Below are 13,375 nucleotides of genomic sequence, written 5' to 3' on the forward strand. Positions count from 1 at the left end.
CATGAGTTTCCTTCATCTAATCGCTTAACCTCATTAGGGAAATGCTGGATTTCTCCACTAATCAGACCTTCCATTTCACTTACAAAGGAGAGGAAAAAAAGAGAACTAATTGTGATTCTAAATACATTTCACTAAAAACATTCAACAACTTCCACCAGACAGTAAAGACATCCTAGGAAGTCACATTATTTTCCCAGTAGCCTGGACTATCTCCATAGGAATCAGTTACATTTTTAGATGAACTACTTGCAAAAGGCATTAAAATTAGACAGTAAAAGCTATTTGCAAGAATTATCATCAATAGAAGCACCGATTTTCTGGTGAGAGCGAGAAATGGAGAATGAGTCAGGTTTCAAACACCTGACAAGTCAAAAAGGGTCTTTCTGGGGAAAATACCTCCCTGCAGATGACGATGTGATTTTTCTTCATGCTTTGCTGCTGCCTCATTGGGTTGCTCCCCAGCAGGGCATAGAGAGGATCTGAAAGATTCATCAAGTTACTCGAGCATTTAGGATGGGAAGACTACGGGAGAATAGTGTTTGCCACACACCTAAAAGTGTTGCTACACGCAGCCGATACTGCTGCCAAGTGCAGTAAATTCCTCCGTGGGTTGCACCGCTCAAACCTGGTTCAATGTCGTAGAGGGTAGCTCTCTTCCATTCATTTTATCCATGATCCGCTGTTTTCCTTTGGCTTTGGAAGCCCATCTACCAACCTGCCCATCCAAGACAACCTTCCTCCCCCACAAACGTCTCATCATGACGAGCGCCTTCCCCCAGCCCCCATGAACCCCCACTGCCTGTTGGTCCCTCCCGACTCCCCCCGCCCTGAACAATGCAGTTAAACATTCAAGAGCCCGATAATTTACATGACTAATTGCAGTTCAAAGTTTGCAGGGGTGGATTTCAACACTGCCTGAAGTCCCAGCCCCTGAACGGTGCTCAGCCTTCAGCCAGATTAATTGCCAATCATATTTTTCCAGCCCCGCTCCCACCTCTGCCCAAAAGAAGGATGCAGGGAATCCATGTGACCGGTGCCCCAGCTGCACCAAGGGCAGAGCATCCCTGCATCCCGCCCTTGGGCCTCCTGTAGCACCGCGCATCGGGGTTTTGATAGCAGCGGAGACACATGGTGTGCTTTCCAGGAACAGCTTTTACAGGAGCCATGTGTTTCGCAAGCACGCAGGTGCGATGGCAAGGTGAGAGATGCTGGTGCAGTGCATCCACCCACAGTGTGCAGCTCCGGGGAGCTTTTGCTATTGGCTTCAAAGGGGAGCGCTCCCAGGCACCGATGCGTGTTTGGTGAAAAATGAGAAACTCAACCGACATTTCCGCAACAACTGACCGGGAGCCAGCAAGCCCACAGCAGGGCCAGAGCCCAGCGGACGGGGTTAAAGGGAGACCAGCACGATCGCCGGGTTACAGGCGCTGCTCTTGCGGGCGCCCATGCCAGCACGCAGCAGTGCGTCACTGTTGAGCGGTCTCCTACCGCAGCACCCCCTGCTCCCCCCTGCCCCCTCGCTTTGTAGGGGTCACTCCTTCTGCCCTCCTGCCTTAGCCCCTGCATGGCTAAGAAAGCTCTGGGAATGGGTAGGGAGGAGGGAAGGAGCAGACGCACTTCATAAAAGGTCTATGGGGCATCGTGACCCTGTTTCAGCCCAGCCCAGAGCCGTCAGTCCCTGCCCCAGCGATGCTGTAGGATGCCGGTCTGCAGTTCTGTCACAGCTCTCCCCACCGTAGGCACCGCTGAGCCAGGACAGACATGCAAGGTGATGTCCCATCCCATCCTCACAGAGGTGCCTGATGCCCAGGGCTGCCCCACTCCCTGGCTGGGGGCACTCAGCACTTGCTCCCCAATGTGCATCTCCAAACCTGAGACCCCATTTCATAGCTCAGCAGTGGGATGCAGCTGCCTCGTGCTGGAAACCCCTATACCGGCCGTGGGAGCTGGGCTGAAGCCAGCTGGCATCGGCTGCATCACGACCCACCCAGTTCTCTCCCAAACAAGGTGCCAACCTGGAGCTTTCCACCCCACTGCAGAACACATCTGACACCAGGGCAGTAAGGACAGGTGGGTACACCACCCCACAAACCCCAGCATGTTGTCAGAGGGATTAAAATGGGGGCAACAACACGGGACCAGCCAGCCTGCTGTGGCAGAGCCTAGATGCTTGTTGAAACATCACATTTTTTTATACCTCTGTGCCCAGTTTCAGACAGAACCTTCCCCATTGCACTAAAGAGATGAGGGTGGGAGGGAGTAGGAGCAGGGCCATGGGCAGGGGGAGTCACCCAGACTGCTTTACGAAGGCCATTTGCACTGACCTTGGGGATCCAGCATTCCCCCCACCCTTAAACAACTTGGAGCTTCTGTGCATGCCTCATTGTGGGGCCGAAGGTAAAGTTTTGGCTGGCAAAAGGCAAGCCCCATCCCGAAGCATCGCGGGTACACACAAGGCCCGGCTAACGAGCAAGCCCACGTTACAAAGCCCAGCTTACCGCTTCAGCCGGTGGCCCAGCTGCCTTCCTGTGCCCCCCCCTCCATTTGCATAACTATCCAGGGGGGGAGCGGGGCAGCCCCGCAGCTGAACAGCTGGCCATTCGCAAAATGGATTATATCACCCTTTTGTCCCCATGTCTGGCTCGCTCCGCTTGCATATTCAAGCTTTTCCCCCCACCCGGGCATCTCCTATGCTGGGGAACCACAGTGGCACTCGAGGTGCTCCCAGCTGAGCCCCTCTCCAGCAATTCGGTTTGCTCGGGTATAGAAGTGCCCGAGAAAAGAAAATGGAAACAGATCAACTGGGGCAGAGCCCTTAGTGTGAGGGAAGTTTAACAGAAGGTGTGAAAATGAGGTTGGATGTCACAATTTGCAAGTGGATTTAGGAACAGTTGTAACTGAATACTGGAGTGTGTGAAAATACAGCATTACACAAATTAGCTAGGGGGAAAAAAATATACATTTAGGAGTTGCTCTTTTCCTGTCTGAGAGCCTCTAGGGTCACTGCTACCATTCTGAACAGCTCTTACTATCTAAGATACACGCGTCTTCAGGAGTTCAAGGTTTAGGTAGCTTTGTGTATGCACAAACAAGACTTACAGCCCCAGTCCTTTCCTGCTTATGGGCTAAAATCACATTCTTTTCCTGAAGAGCAATGGCTTTAGGAAACTTTTCTTGGCGAGAACTCAAAGAGGCTGGTGCCTAAAGACTAGCCCAGCCGCTCCCACTAGCCCTGACTAAGGCAGACTGATAGAAATGCCTTCTTTTAGAAGGAATATGTGTTTCAGACCAAAAAAAAAAAATACAGGGTAGGACAACTTGCATTTGCTACAGTTCTGACATTGTGCCACAAGCCTTTTGGTTTAAATGATGATCTCCCATACCGGATTTTATTTTTCTATTCCCATCTCTCTATTTCTGTTATTTCCATGGTTTTTCCCTCTTTGTTTCTGTTGCCATTTTCTCATTTGCCCTAGATAGGCTCCAATAGAATGACATTTGAAAACAGAACATTCACATTAGACAGACAAGTCAGACACACTCACCCTGCCCTACATGATGGAGAAGAGCTCCAAGATCAGGTCACCCAACATTTTCCATTACAAGATCCTGATTTTAGACTTGTTTCCAATGACTTAAAGGTGTTCAGGCTGAAGTTCTTCCACGTCAGGTATTTGCTTTGGGTTGATTCCTTCCACCTGTTAAAAAACCCTAAATTGGTTCAACACTCTTCACACAAAGATAAGGAAAAAAAAAAATACTATGCTTTGCTCAATGAAAAAACAACAACAACAACACAACAAACCACCAATCATCTAGCTAAGAAGCCTTAGCATCTATAGGGACTTTGTCAGGGTTACTGTGGTTGTCACAAAGCCAGTGTCATGAATCAGCATTTGCGATTCCTGTAAATTTTCATCCAATTTTGACCTTGCTTTAAGGGCTGGAAAAACACACCAGTTTGTAAACTCTTATTTGAGACTTCAGCATCTCAACTCTCTAAACATTTCATACGCACTGGGCATGCGCCTGCCGTCCCAGCTCCCTGCTGCTGCCCGGATAACCCACACACCACCGAAACCCTTCTGACAAACCAGCTCTGGACATGATTTTCCAAACAGAGAGGATGGTGGATGGATGAGCAGCATGGGGAACAGAACAGCTTGATGGGGACGGGGAGGCATTAGGGATGCTAATGAGTCAGAGGAGGAAAAACAGAACTAGATCATCTTGTAACAGCCAGATTAAAAAAATCCAGAGTAAAACCCATGCTCCCTAGGCACAGACATAGAAAGCAATGAAGACATCTGCAAAACATGCATCTTATTTCCCCTCTGGTGGATCCCTGTTATCAGACAATAAACAAAGTAGTAGGCTGTTAGCTCGCATAGTGAATGACTTTGTTGTGGGTCTTAAAATCGTGACAATGCTGATGACCAAATCCGGAGAACTAGTATATTTTTATATATTTTTCAGTGGAGGAGTTGTATCACATAATGTTTTTAAAACTGTGTGTTAGAGGGAGATAAAAATTGCTAAGTCCCTCAGAATCGGCAAATAGCAGATGCAAGGCTGCCTACAGGCTTGTAATTCGCTCTCATGCACCTTTCTGCATTAAGCAGGGTTCTTCATTCATGTAATGACGTGCTCTGCCTTCCACGGGAACATGTCTCATTCAGTGCATGGAAAGAGCCGTGGGGAGGATGAAGCGGGGTCACGCAGCAAAATCAGGTCGTCGTATGCTGGACTGAAGCCTCATTAGCTACAAAAAAGCAAAAGCTGCAGGCAGTACAGGGCCATCCTCTGTCTCTCTTTTCCAAGATCCCCCTCTTCTTCTGCCTGAGACTTACACAAGAATGGATTTTGAGGAGTATCTGCTTCCCTGAGATGTGAGCAGCCCTGTATTTTGATGAGCAATCCCATTGCTACCGCACACGTCACAAGTAAGGGCTACAGCACTGACCTTTCCCTTGCTGTGGCTACCTAGCCATGAGCCACAGCTCTGACACTTCCAGAAACTCATTCAGACAGTCTCTCAAACCCCCACCTGATGTAGAGCAGCTCTAAGATGAAGCAAGGAAGAGCAAAGGAAAAAAAAAAAAAAAAAAAAAGAGAAGGCGGCTGGGGCAGTTGAACATCACTCCAGTCCACAGCTGAGTGCTCTGGGAATATGTTCTCACTCCACGCTGCTGCAGGGAGGAGTTCAGCCAAGTCTGTTTTGGAAAGTGGGACACAAGTTTTGAGTACTCAACAGAATAGCCCTCACTTTAAAGTCACATCAACACTCACATCAGACGAGCCTACCTGAATCAGGACGCCACAGCTCTTTGACCAAACTGAGACATCATAAAACATTTAATCTTATGGTTTGGGTTTTAAAGAGTTTAAGTGAGATGCTGCTCTAAGGAAGTTTTAAACTTGCCTCCATAGAGTTCATGCAATACTTCCCTGGCTCAAATCACTTGCAGCATAGATCTCTAAGTCACTTTACAATAGCAAAAAACCGTCAAAGCAGTACTGCCGGATGGGTCCAAGAAGCTGCAGATAGTGAAAGCACCCTCATTTTCCCCTAGTAAATACCAGCTTTCAGCATACCAATGACTATTGTGCTGACCAGATGGTGGTGGGAGCAGTAACTTGGATGATGTTAATTACAGACAAACTCCAAAACAACCGATGTCAAAACTCACTTTGAAAACACACCAGAACGGGCTGCTAAGCACACGGCAGCAATGCTCCCCTGAAACTATTTTGTGTGCTTTAAACAACTAACAAGCTGCACCAAGGGGTCCAAGGATAAACAGCCACAGCAGCAGGGTCCCAGACCCCAACTATTTGATGCTCGTCCCTTTATAATAATGAGGAAAAGGTAGAGAGATGTGGTGGAAGTGGCAGCCCACAGCTCCTGGACCGGGTCCTTTGCAGGGAGAGCACACGCAACACGTGCCACCAAGCCAGCCAGCTCACCTCACCTCTCTTAAGGAAAAGGCCTTTAAGGAAACACCCCAGGTGATCTGCTGAGCAGCACTGGATGATTTCTAATGAGAGGATGAGCCTTGCTGTGAAAGCCCACTGTGCAAGCACATAGATTTATACTCTAGTACTTTTAAAAACGAACACCATATAGTTTGCAAAATAAAGAGAGTGAACAGATTGAGAAAAATTATTCTGGCATCTGCCTACCACCAGTGAGGCCTTTCCAACAAACCCGTGTGTTTTCAGGGGTTCTGCAGAGGCTAGCTTTACACCAACAGATAATCAGCATTTTTACCTGCAATTTGAAAGTAAATGTGAATTCACTAGGCAGCACCGCACCAGAATGCCACTCTCCACTGGACTCTCCAATCTTAAGTGCAGCATCCCAAGTTGCATACTTACAGATGCTTCTGTGAAGCACAGAATTATCTTGAATCTCACCAAATATATCATCGTTTGTGAACCTTAGCCTGAAGCTTGCTTTTCTACCATCAGCAGGACAAACTGCCAGATCCCTTATCTGAAATAATGCTAACTAGTTAGCATGACTCTGAATTTGTGTAGTTGTTTAACCCTATCTAAATTTAGTGCCCTGCTGAAAAGGATCTTGTCTTTCCCCACCACCTCCTCCCTGTTGAAACCATTTCTACAAGTTGCCAAGACTATTTTGAATTCTAATGTTATCTTATCTTTCACATCTGTCCAGCTTCCTGTTGACTGCAAATTTAACGTGCACGCTACTTTGTTATCCAGGTCGCTAATAAAAATAAAAAAGATAAGTGACCTAGAGCAACTCCCCCAACCCCATGCAATACGGTCTTCCGTTCTGATGCTGGGTGCAAGACGGAAGGAAACCACTCCCAGAGCAGAGCTGCTTACAGCCTAGCTCAGCCCCCTTCCAAATACAGTTCAGTCTCCGAAACCAGGCTTTCCCTTTTTTGCAAACCACCTTCTGTATTCGCCCAACAGCCACTACAGATTTTGTCCTATAATCAAGTGCAACAAAGGTGCCAAATTCATCATATGTGAACTTCTTTTGGAGTAGGACTTCAGATCTTGTGGGGGATGCAAAGCCAAAGCCTGCCCCATCTGAAGTTTTAACCAGTAATTCCTTTTGCTCTTGGTTCTCAGGGGGGATTACATTAGCATCTGTAGACAAAGCACACAGATTCCTTTCAGCAGGTTTCTTTATTTGCCAGTGTTACCGCACAGCTGTTCAACTACTTATTTTCCTGTCACCCACTAATAAGAGCCTAAACCAGATAATCACTACTTCCTACTCTCATGAAACTTGTTCTTCAGTATCTAAAACCACTCCTTTCTGTTTGTTGCCACGAAAGGGCTATTTAGTTTTAACAGCTGGCTTACCAGGAGACCGAGTCCTGTGTTACCATAAGCAAATGTATCTGCACCTTCACTTGGGAAACCCCGTCCTACCCTAAGCATGTGGGTAGGAATATGGCTTTGTGTTGACTGAAAACAGCACACCTACAGAAGGGAACTGGAGAACCTTGCCTTTGAGGCTAGAGAGGTCAATTCATTGAGATCACAGCCAGACTGTATTTCGGACCTAGAATAAATATTATCTAGTCTTCTACTCTTCATCTTCATCTTCTACTCTATCACCATCTTTATTAACAGCTTCAGTTCTTGGTTTTTTGTTTGTTTTTTCTTGGCAAAGCACATCTCACCTCCTTTTATTCGTGCCCTCTGAGGTATTTTCTTCTTTTACTTCTTCCAGGAGCTCATCTTCCTTGGGGGAGGAAGAGCCAGATGGATTGCCACATTAGCTTTCTCATTCCATGCCATTACGCTTTTAACTAGAGTGCTTTCAAATAGGTAAATTAGCTTTTAAGTGATCCCGGTTGTACTATTGGCCTTTGCTACAATCCTGCATTAAAGCTGATTCAATTTTACTTACCTCTATTGCTCAATTAAGAAGAATACACAGAGAGAAGTGTAGTTCTGCAACTAGTAATTGCAGTCCAGGAGGGAGCTGGGTTGTTCCATTACCCACGATGACTGATCACCACACTATAGCGCATTTCCCATCTACCCACGAGGGGAACTGGCTGTACCTCACTTGCTACTTCTTGAAGTAGCTATTTCTTGAGGAAGTAGCAAGAATAGCGATCCTCAGTTGCATAAGATTATTTCAAATAGCTTTGTGCATGTGTATGCCACCATCTGTGTGCTCTGTGCTACACCAGAGCAAATACCTGTGGGGTGATATGCAGAGAGTTAACAGGAGCTTTGGAAGGAACTGAAGTCTTTGCTCCAACAGCAACTCCTTTATTTACTCATCTAGAAAAAGGAGAATGATTTTTGTCGACAGTGAGCAGCTTCACTTTCTCCCACACAATATATATTAACTATCAAGAACCCAACAAGTCTTTTCAGTGTTCTTGCACCTTACTACGCACATCTATCAGTATCACAGATCATTGCCACTCGTAGTTGTATATGCAGTAGGAGTCATAAAAGCAAGAAAAGAGTTGAGAGCTTCTTACTGGCTACCCAAACTTTTAAAATTTTGTATAGATAGAGTTATGTAAGCTGGTTCAGTAATTAAAGGCCAGCTCTCTTTATGATCAAAGGCTGACCCTAATCACAAGGCTGGAGCCTGTGTCATACCTTGCCACAGCCTTTGTCATATGCCTCAAGATACTTATTTCTTATTTTAATCACATTCCATTAGCTGACTTAATATGTTGCTGTATTTTGGATTTATGGCACAAGTTACAGTAGGAGTTGGCTCATTTAAGCTTCCCCATTTCTATCCAATTTAAAACCATTTCGAGATTAATTTCCCCCTTGTTCAGGAAAATCCTTTTTGTAGCTGAACTAAAAAAATAGGTATGCGTTGCAATAGTCTGCAGTGAATACAACATTACATTTGAGACGATTACAGCGTATGTACTCACTGAGACACACTTTTGGGATCCAGCATGAGTTATTCTCCAGCTCCCCAGGCTAACTTGACTTCACTTTCTTTTCAGATGACCAGAAATCTGCCCTCCCCCTCCACCCAATTCTGCACATAAGTACCATATTACAGAATCTGCCACAGACTACACATTTTCCACTAGTAAAATTCATAAGCAGACACAAGTGCAAAGCAAAATGTCATTTTATTTAATTCAAGGACTATTTTCCTTCTAGTATTGCTGAAGGGATCACCTCCTGGGGAACTGATCATTACAAAGTCCCTGTCTAAAAGTTCAAGTGCTCCTGTTGTACATTCTTTTGAACCACAGAAAACATAATGACCAAGTAGGTGGGCAGCTACTTGCAGTTTTATCCCACCTAAATTAGCATTGCTTCAGGCTAGAAAACAATTCAAGTAGTAAAATCATGGAAAATGTTAACCTTTAAGGTCACTACCATATTTTGATCAAAAAGTCCTGAATGTATGAAAAGAACATTTGTACATGTTATGAAGGTTTGTTTTTAACCAGACACTGTCAAAGATGGCAGTTAAGTATTTTGGACCAGTTGTCAACCAGATACTGAAGAAGTTCTATCTGAAGGTTTATTACCAATTTTGTTATGCAATTCACTTTTCACATTAAGCTCTTTAACAAAAGCAACATATACCCGCACCAGAATCACTGTAGACAGATTTAGTTTTATAGAATGCCCTTCTGAAAATTCATTTCAAAATAGAGATGCTTTTTCTCCAGAACTGTAAAAGCCATAAAAATGCAAAATATCTGTTAGGAAATTTTTAATCAAAATTATTCCTTAATGTTCAAAATAACATTTAACCTCCTACTTTTTTGTTCTCATCCACATATTGATCAATAGACTAAACAGGTAACAATGGTTCACGTTTTTCCCCCACCTGAAACATTTCTTCTAACACAGGCCCAAGATAGGCAATACAGAGATTCAGGGACATGGATTATGCATGGCAAAGGTAATCCTCTAGCATTTTAATTTAGAACAACTCTGATTCTAGCACACAACTTGGAGTCTCAGTTGTTTTCAATCTGCTCTAGGTCCAAGTCCCCACAGTCTAGAGGAAAGATGCCTTCTTCGGTGCTCTCACAATCACTCGTGTCCTCATCGCTTTCACATACTGCAGCTGCTTTCTTATAATCCCTTGTTTTGAAGCTACCTTGGCATGACCCATGATGCCTTACTTCATCCAGCTGCTCTTTCATCGGACTGGAACCAGGGGTGATGATGTTCATAAGATCATTTGAGTCACATGGGGATGACACAATTGTCTTCATTTGTGTGTCATCATCATCATCTTCATAGTCAAGGGAGCAAAGACTTTTGGAATTTTTTAAAGTCTGCAATTAAAAAAAATACATGAATATGTTAACCGTGACTGTACAGGAGGAGCAGAATGAATTCCTTAAATTCTTGAATGGGTTGAGAGTACGTATTCAAAATTAGAGTGCCACATATGTGGAAAAAAGGAAAAGGAAGAACAGTATTTACTTACTATGCAATCTGGTTTTGCACAGATATTTTGCCCATGTAGATTCCCATTAGTGAGGAAAACTACCACTCCCCTTTTTTTATGCAGAAAGATTAAAAAACCTAGCTTTAGTCAACTAAATGAGGAACAACAGACGCCCAGTTTGATGTATTAGCTTTCTGGCAAATCCAGAGCATAGCATCTGGTAACATCAGCATTTAGGTCAGACAGCTGCACTGCAGCCTAGTCAACAATTAGTTTCTCCAAGTTCCCAAGCGTGCAGACGAGCCCTCGGGCCTCGCCTCAGAGACAGCAATGCAAATGGCACATCTGGGTAACCTCACAACAGGAGAAAACCAAGTTCTCTTGGAAGCATCTTAGTCCGGAGTCAGCTTCGTTTGTGTTATATTTGGGTACCATTTGAATAAGAGTTCAGGGATTTGAGAACTCAGTTTATGAAGAGTATATTAAAAACAGAGGGGCACTCACCTTTATTTAGACAAAGGAAAAAAAGAAAACCTCAGTAGATGTGCTGCCTCTGTGCCTCAGATAAAAGGAATAAAATGCCTAAGTTCCTCACGTAACTGTAAGGGATCCTTGACTAGAATCCAAAAGCATCATTTAAGGAAGACAGGGCTATATAGACAGCAGAAGTTAGATTTTTAATAAGTGAGAAACTTTAAATTCTGCCTCATACAAGCACTCAGTGAGAGGAGGGTGAGATAGTCAGGGCTCCTCTCAGAGGTGGTAAGAGCCAGGAGAATAAAGTTGTGGTGGCTTTCAATATCTTACTAGTTAAGTGACTCCAGTCTCACATACACGTGGCAATTCTTTTATTACAAATAGATCCACAGGGAACAAGACCGACTTTCACACCCATTTTCTGCTTCCTCCCCCAATTTGTCATTTCTTAAGTATTTTAGATTTGTTGACATATTCAGATGAAATCGGAACATTGCAACATTCCCATATACTATATTCCAGATGCTCTTCCAGAGCACTGGATAATCTTTCTATTTCACCACTGCACATCAGCAGCTTACCAAAATCTTTGGGTAGTTTTTAAACAAAACTTCAAATTCAGAAGAAATCTGAATTAGTAAGCCGTGCCTGTATACAACTAGATGGAGAGGAGAGTGAGGAAAACTCACTGAGGTCAAGTGATTTGCCTGACCCCTTAGGGCCAATGTTACATATGGAACATCTTGCAGACAAGCCCATTGCCACTCTGTAAGTTCATACAGTTCCTTGGACACCCCTACATCAAATCTACACAGAAAGTTTGAGGGAAAGCTCGCGTAAAGATAAAGAGCAAAACACTTGAGTTTTGGAGTTCAATCACAGCACAACTAGGCTGAAGAGTGAACAGCAGCACTAGTATGGGACGATGTTTCACCATCATTGGTATCTCTCCACAGGTAAGACACCACAGCAGTATTCACCAGGCCTGCACCACATGAAAACACTTAGTGCGACACTCTTCACTACCGATCAGAGGTTTGTTATGCCTATATTGCACACAGCTCTTCTCTTGCTCAAACAACTTTCATATCTTGTAATATTCATTAGATTACTAGTTAACAAGTCATAGATTTCAGGCCAGAAGGATCTATAACGGAAAATCTAGTTTGCTTGGACAGACACAAACAAGACCTCATTTAGGAGTTGATTTACACAACCCCAAGACCTGCATCCAAAGATCAACTTCCAGAAAAAACATGACTGTTGACCACAGTTCTGTCAGGAGGAATTCACCAGAGTCTGTTAGCTATGGTTAAAACCCACATCCAATTTTGCATGTGACTAGCATCAACAAAATTGATAACGTTGCATGATCAAAAAGCTTTCTATTTCCAAATTTCACTCCCCTATGAAAACAGTTTTGGTATAAAATACATTTCTGTTTTCAAAACATTTCTATATAGCTCACTTACAGCTTATTCAAGTACAAACATCTGAGCTCCTTTTTATGACTAAGAGGTGTGAATTTCTCTTATATTTACTTAAAAGCAAAACAGTATTTTTGAATTAGAAAGTGTTAAAGGATATTTTAATCCTAATTCTAACTCATTGCTTTGAAAAAGAACACATTTCCTGTTGTGTATCTCCATATAGGGGACAATATTTTCAGTTCTTTAAGTCTTATAGTAGGCACTGGGAAGGAAAGGGATCAAATAAAGGAAAGCCTTGAAAGTTCTGCTTTCAATGTTTTAGAAAGGAATTCCCAAGTCCCCCTTCAAAATATCTTTTATTCAATTTACTGCCAGAAATTAATCCAACCACACAGCTGTCTTTCTAGAAGGTTTGTGTACATAAATGGAAAATTGCCTGTTAGCTGTACTGTGCTGAAACCACTTGAATGGGAACTTTTAGCTGGTTTCAACACAACAGCAAGTGCATTCAACTGGTTCTTTGTTCACCCACTTGTCACAACCGCACCCGAACTAAAAATAGGTGGATTTATTATCTCGCAGCACAATCCCACTTCTTTCACAAAGCAAAAGGTAGAAATTGCAATGCATTCAAGCCCTCTAAACTGCAGCTTTACATGTTATACTGGTACAGTACCACACCTTTCAAGCACAATTGTGCTCAGTGGGGAGCCTGCGAGTACTTGCTCAATGGTCCTCATTTTATAAAGGATGCTGGACTAACAAGACAAAAGAGTCCACAGTTGGCAATGGATAGAACTCAATCAGCTAAAAGTATTCTTTTGTGTGATGGAAAAAAAAGAAAAAAGAAACTCAGTTTTAAAAGAAGTGAGGCGATAAAATGTCTGAATATTAAGGAAAAAAAAAAAACTTTGTACTGAAAACAATGGCAGGGAAGGAAATAAAAGAAGTCTCTCTAGACCCTTGCCATACAAAGCAAACAAGAAAGGCCCAGAGTAGCTTGAAAGGAAGCTGATGTCTGTACTCTTCACTAAACCTCCAGTTCAGAAATCCATAATACATCACTTTCCAAATA

The 13,375-nt window shown here is 43.7% G+C and overlaps 1 protein-coding gene across 1 annotated transcript in view; it reads right to left on the reverse strand.

The window, feature by feature from the left end:
* Positions 1–9,088: 9,088 nt before the first annotated feature.
* Positions 9,089–13,375, reverse strand: part of FAM53A (family with sequence similarity 53 member A) — a 72,517-nt gene continuing 68,230 nt past the window's right edge. The window contains exon 5 of the mRNA XM_076335773.1: positions 9,089–10,277. Coding sequence (XP_076191888.1) covers positions 9,954–10,277 — 324 coding nt within the window. The 3' untranslated portion in view covers positions 9,089–9,953. The remainder of the gene's footprint in view (positions 10,278–13,375) is intronic.

Source organism: Aptenodytes patagonicus, chromosome 4 (assembly GCF_965638725.1).
Source record: "Aptenodytes patagonicus chromosome 4, bAptPat1.pri.cur, whole genome shotgun sequence".
Taxonomy (NCBI): domain Eukaryota; kingdom Metazoa; phylum Chordata; class Aves; order Sphenisciformes; family Spheniscidae; genus Aptenodytes; species Aptenodytes patagonicus.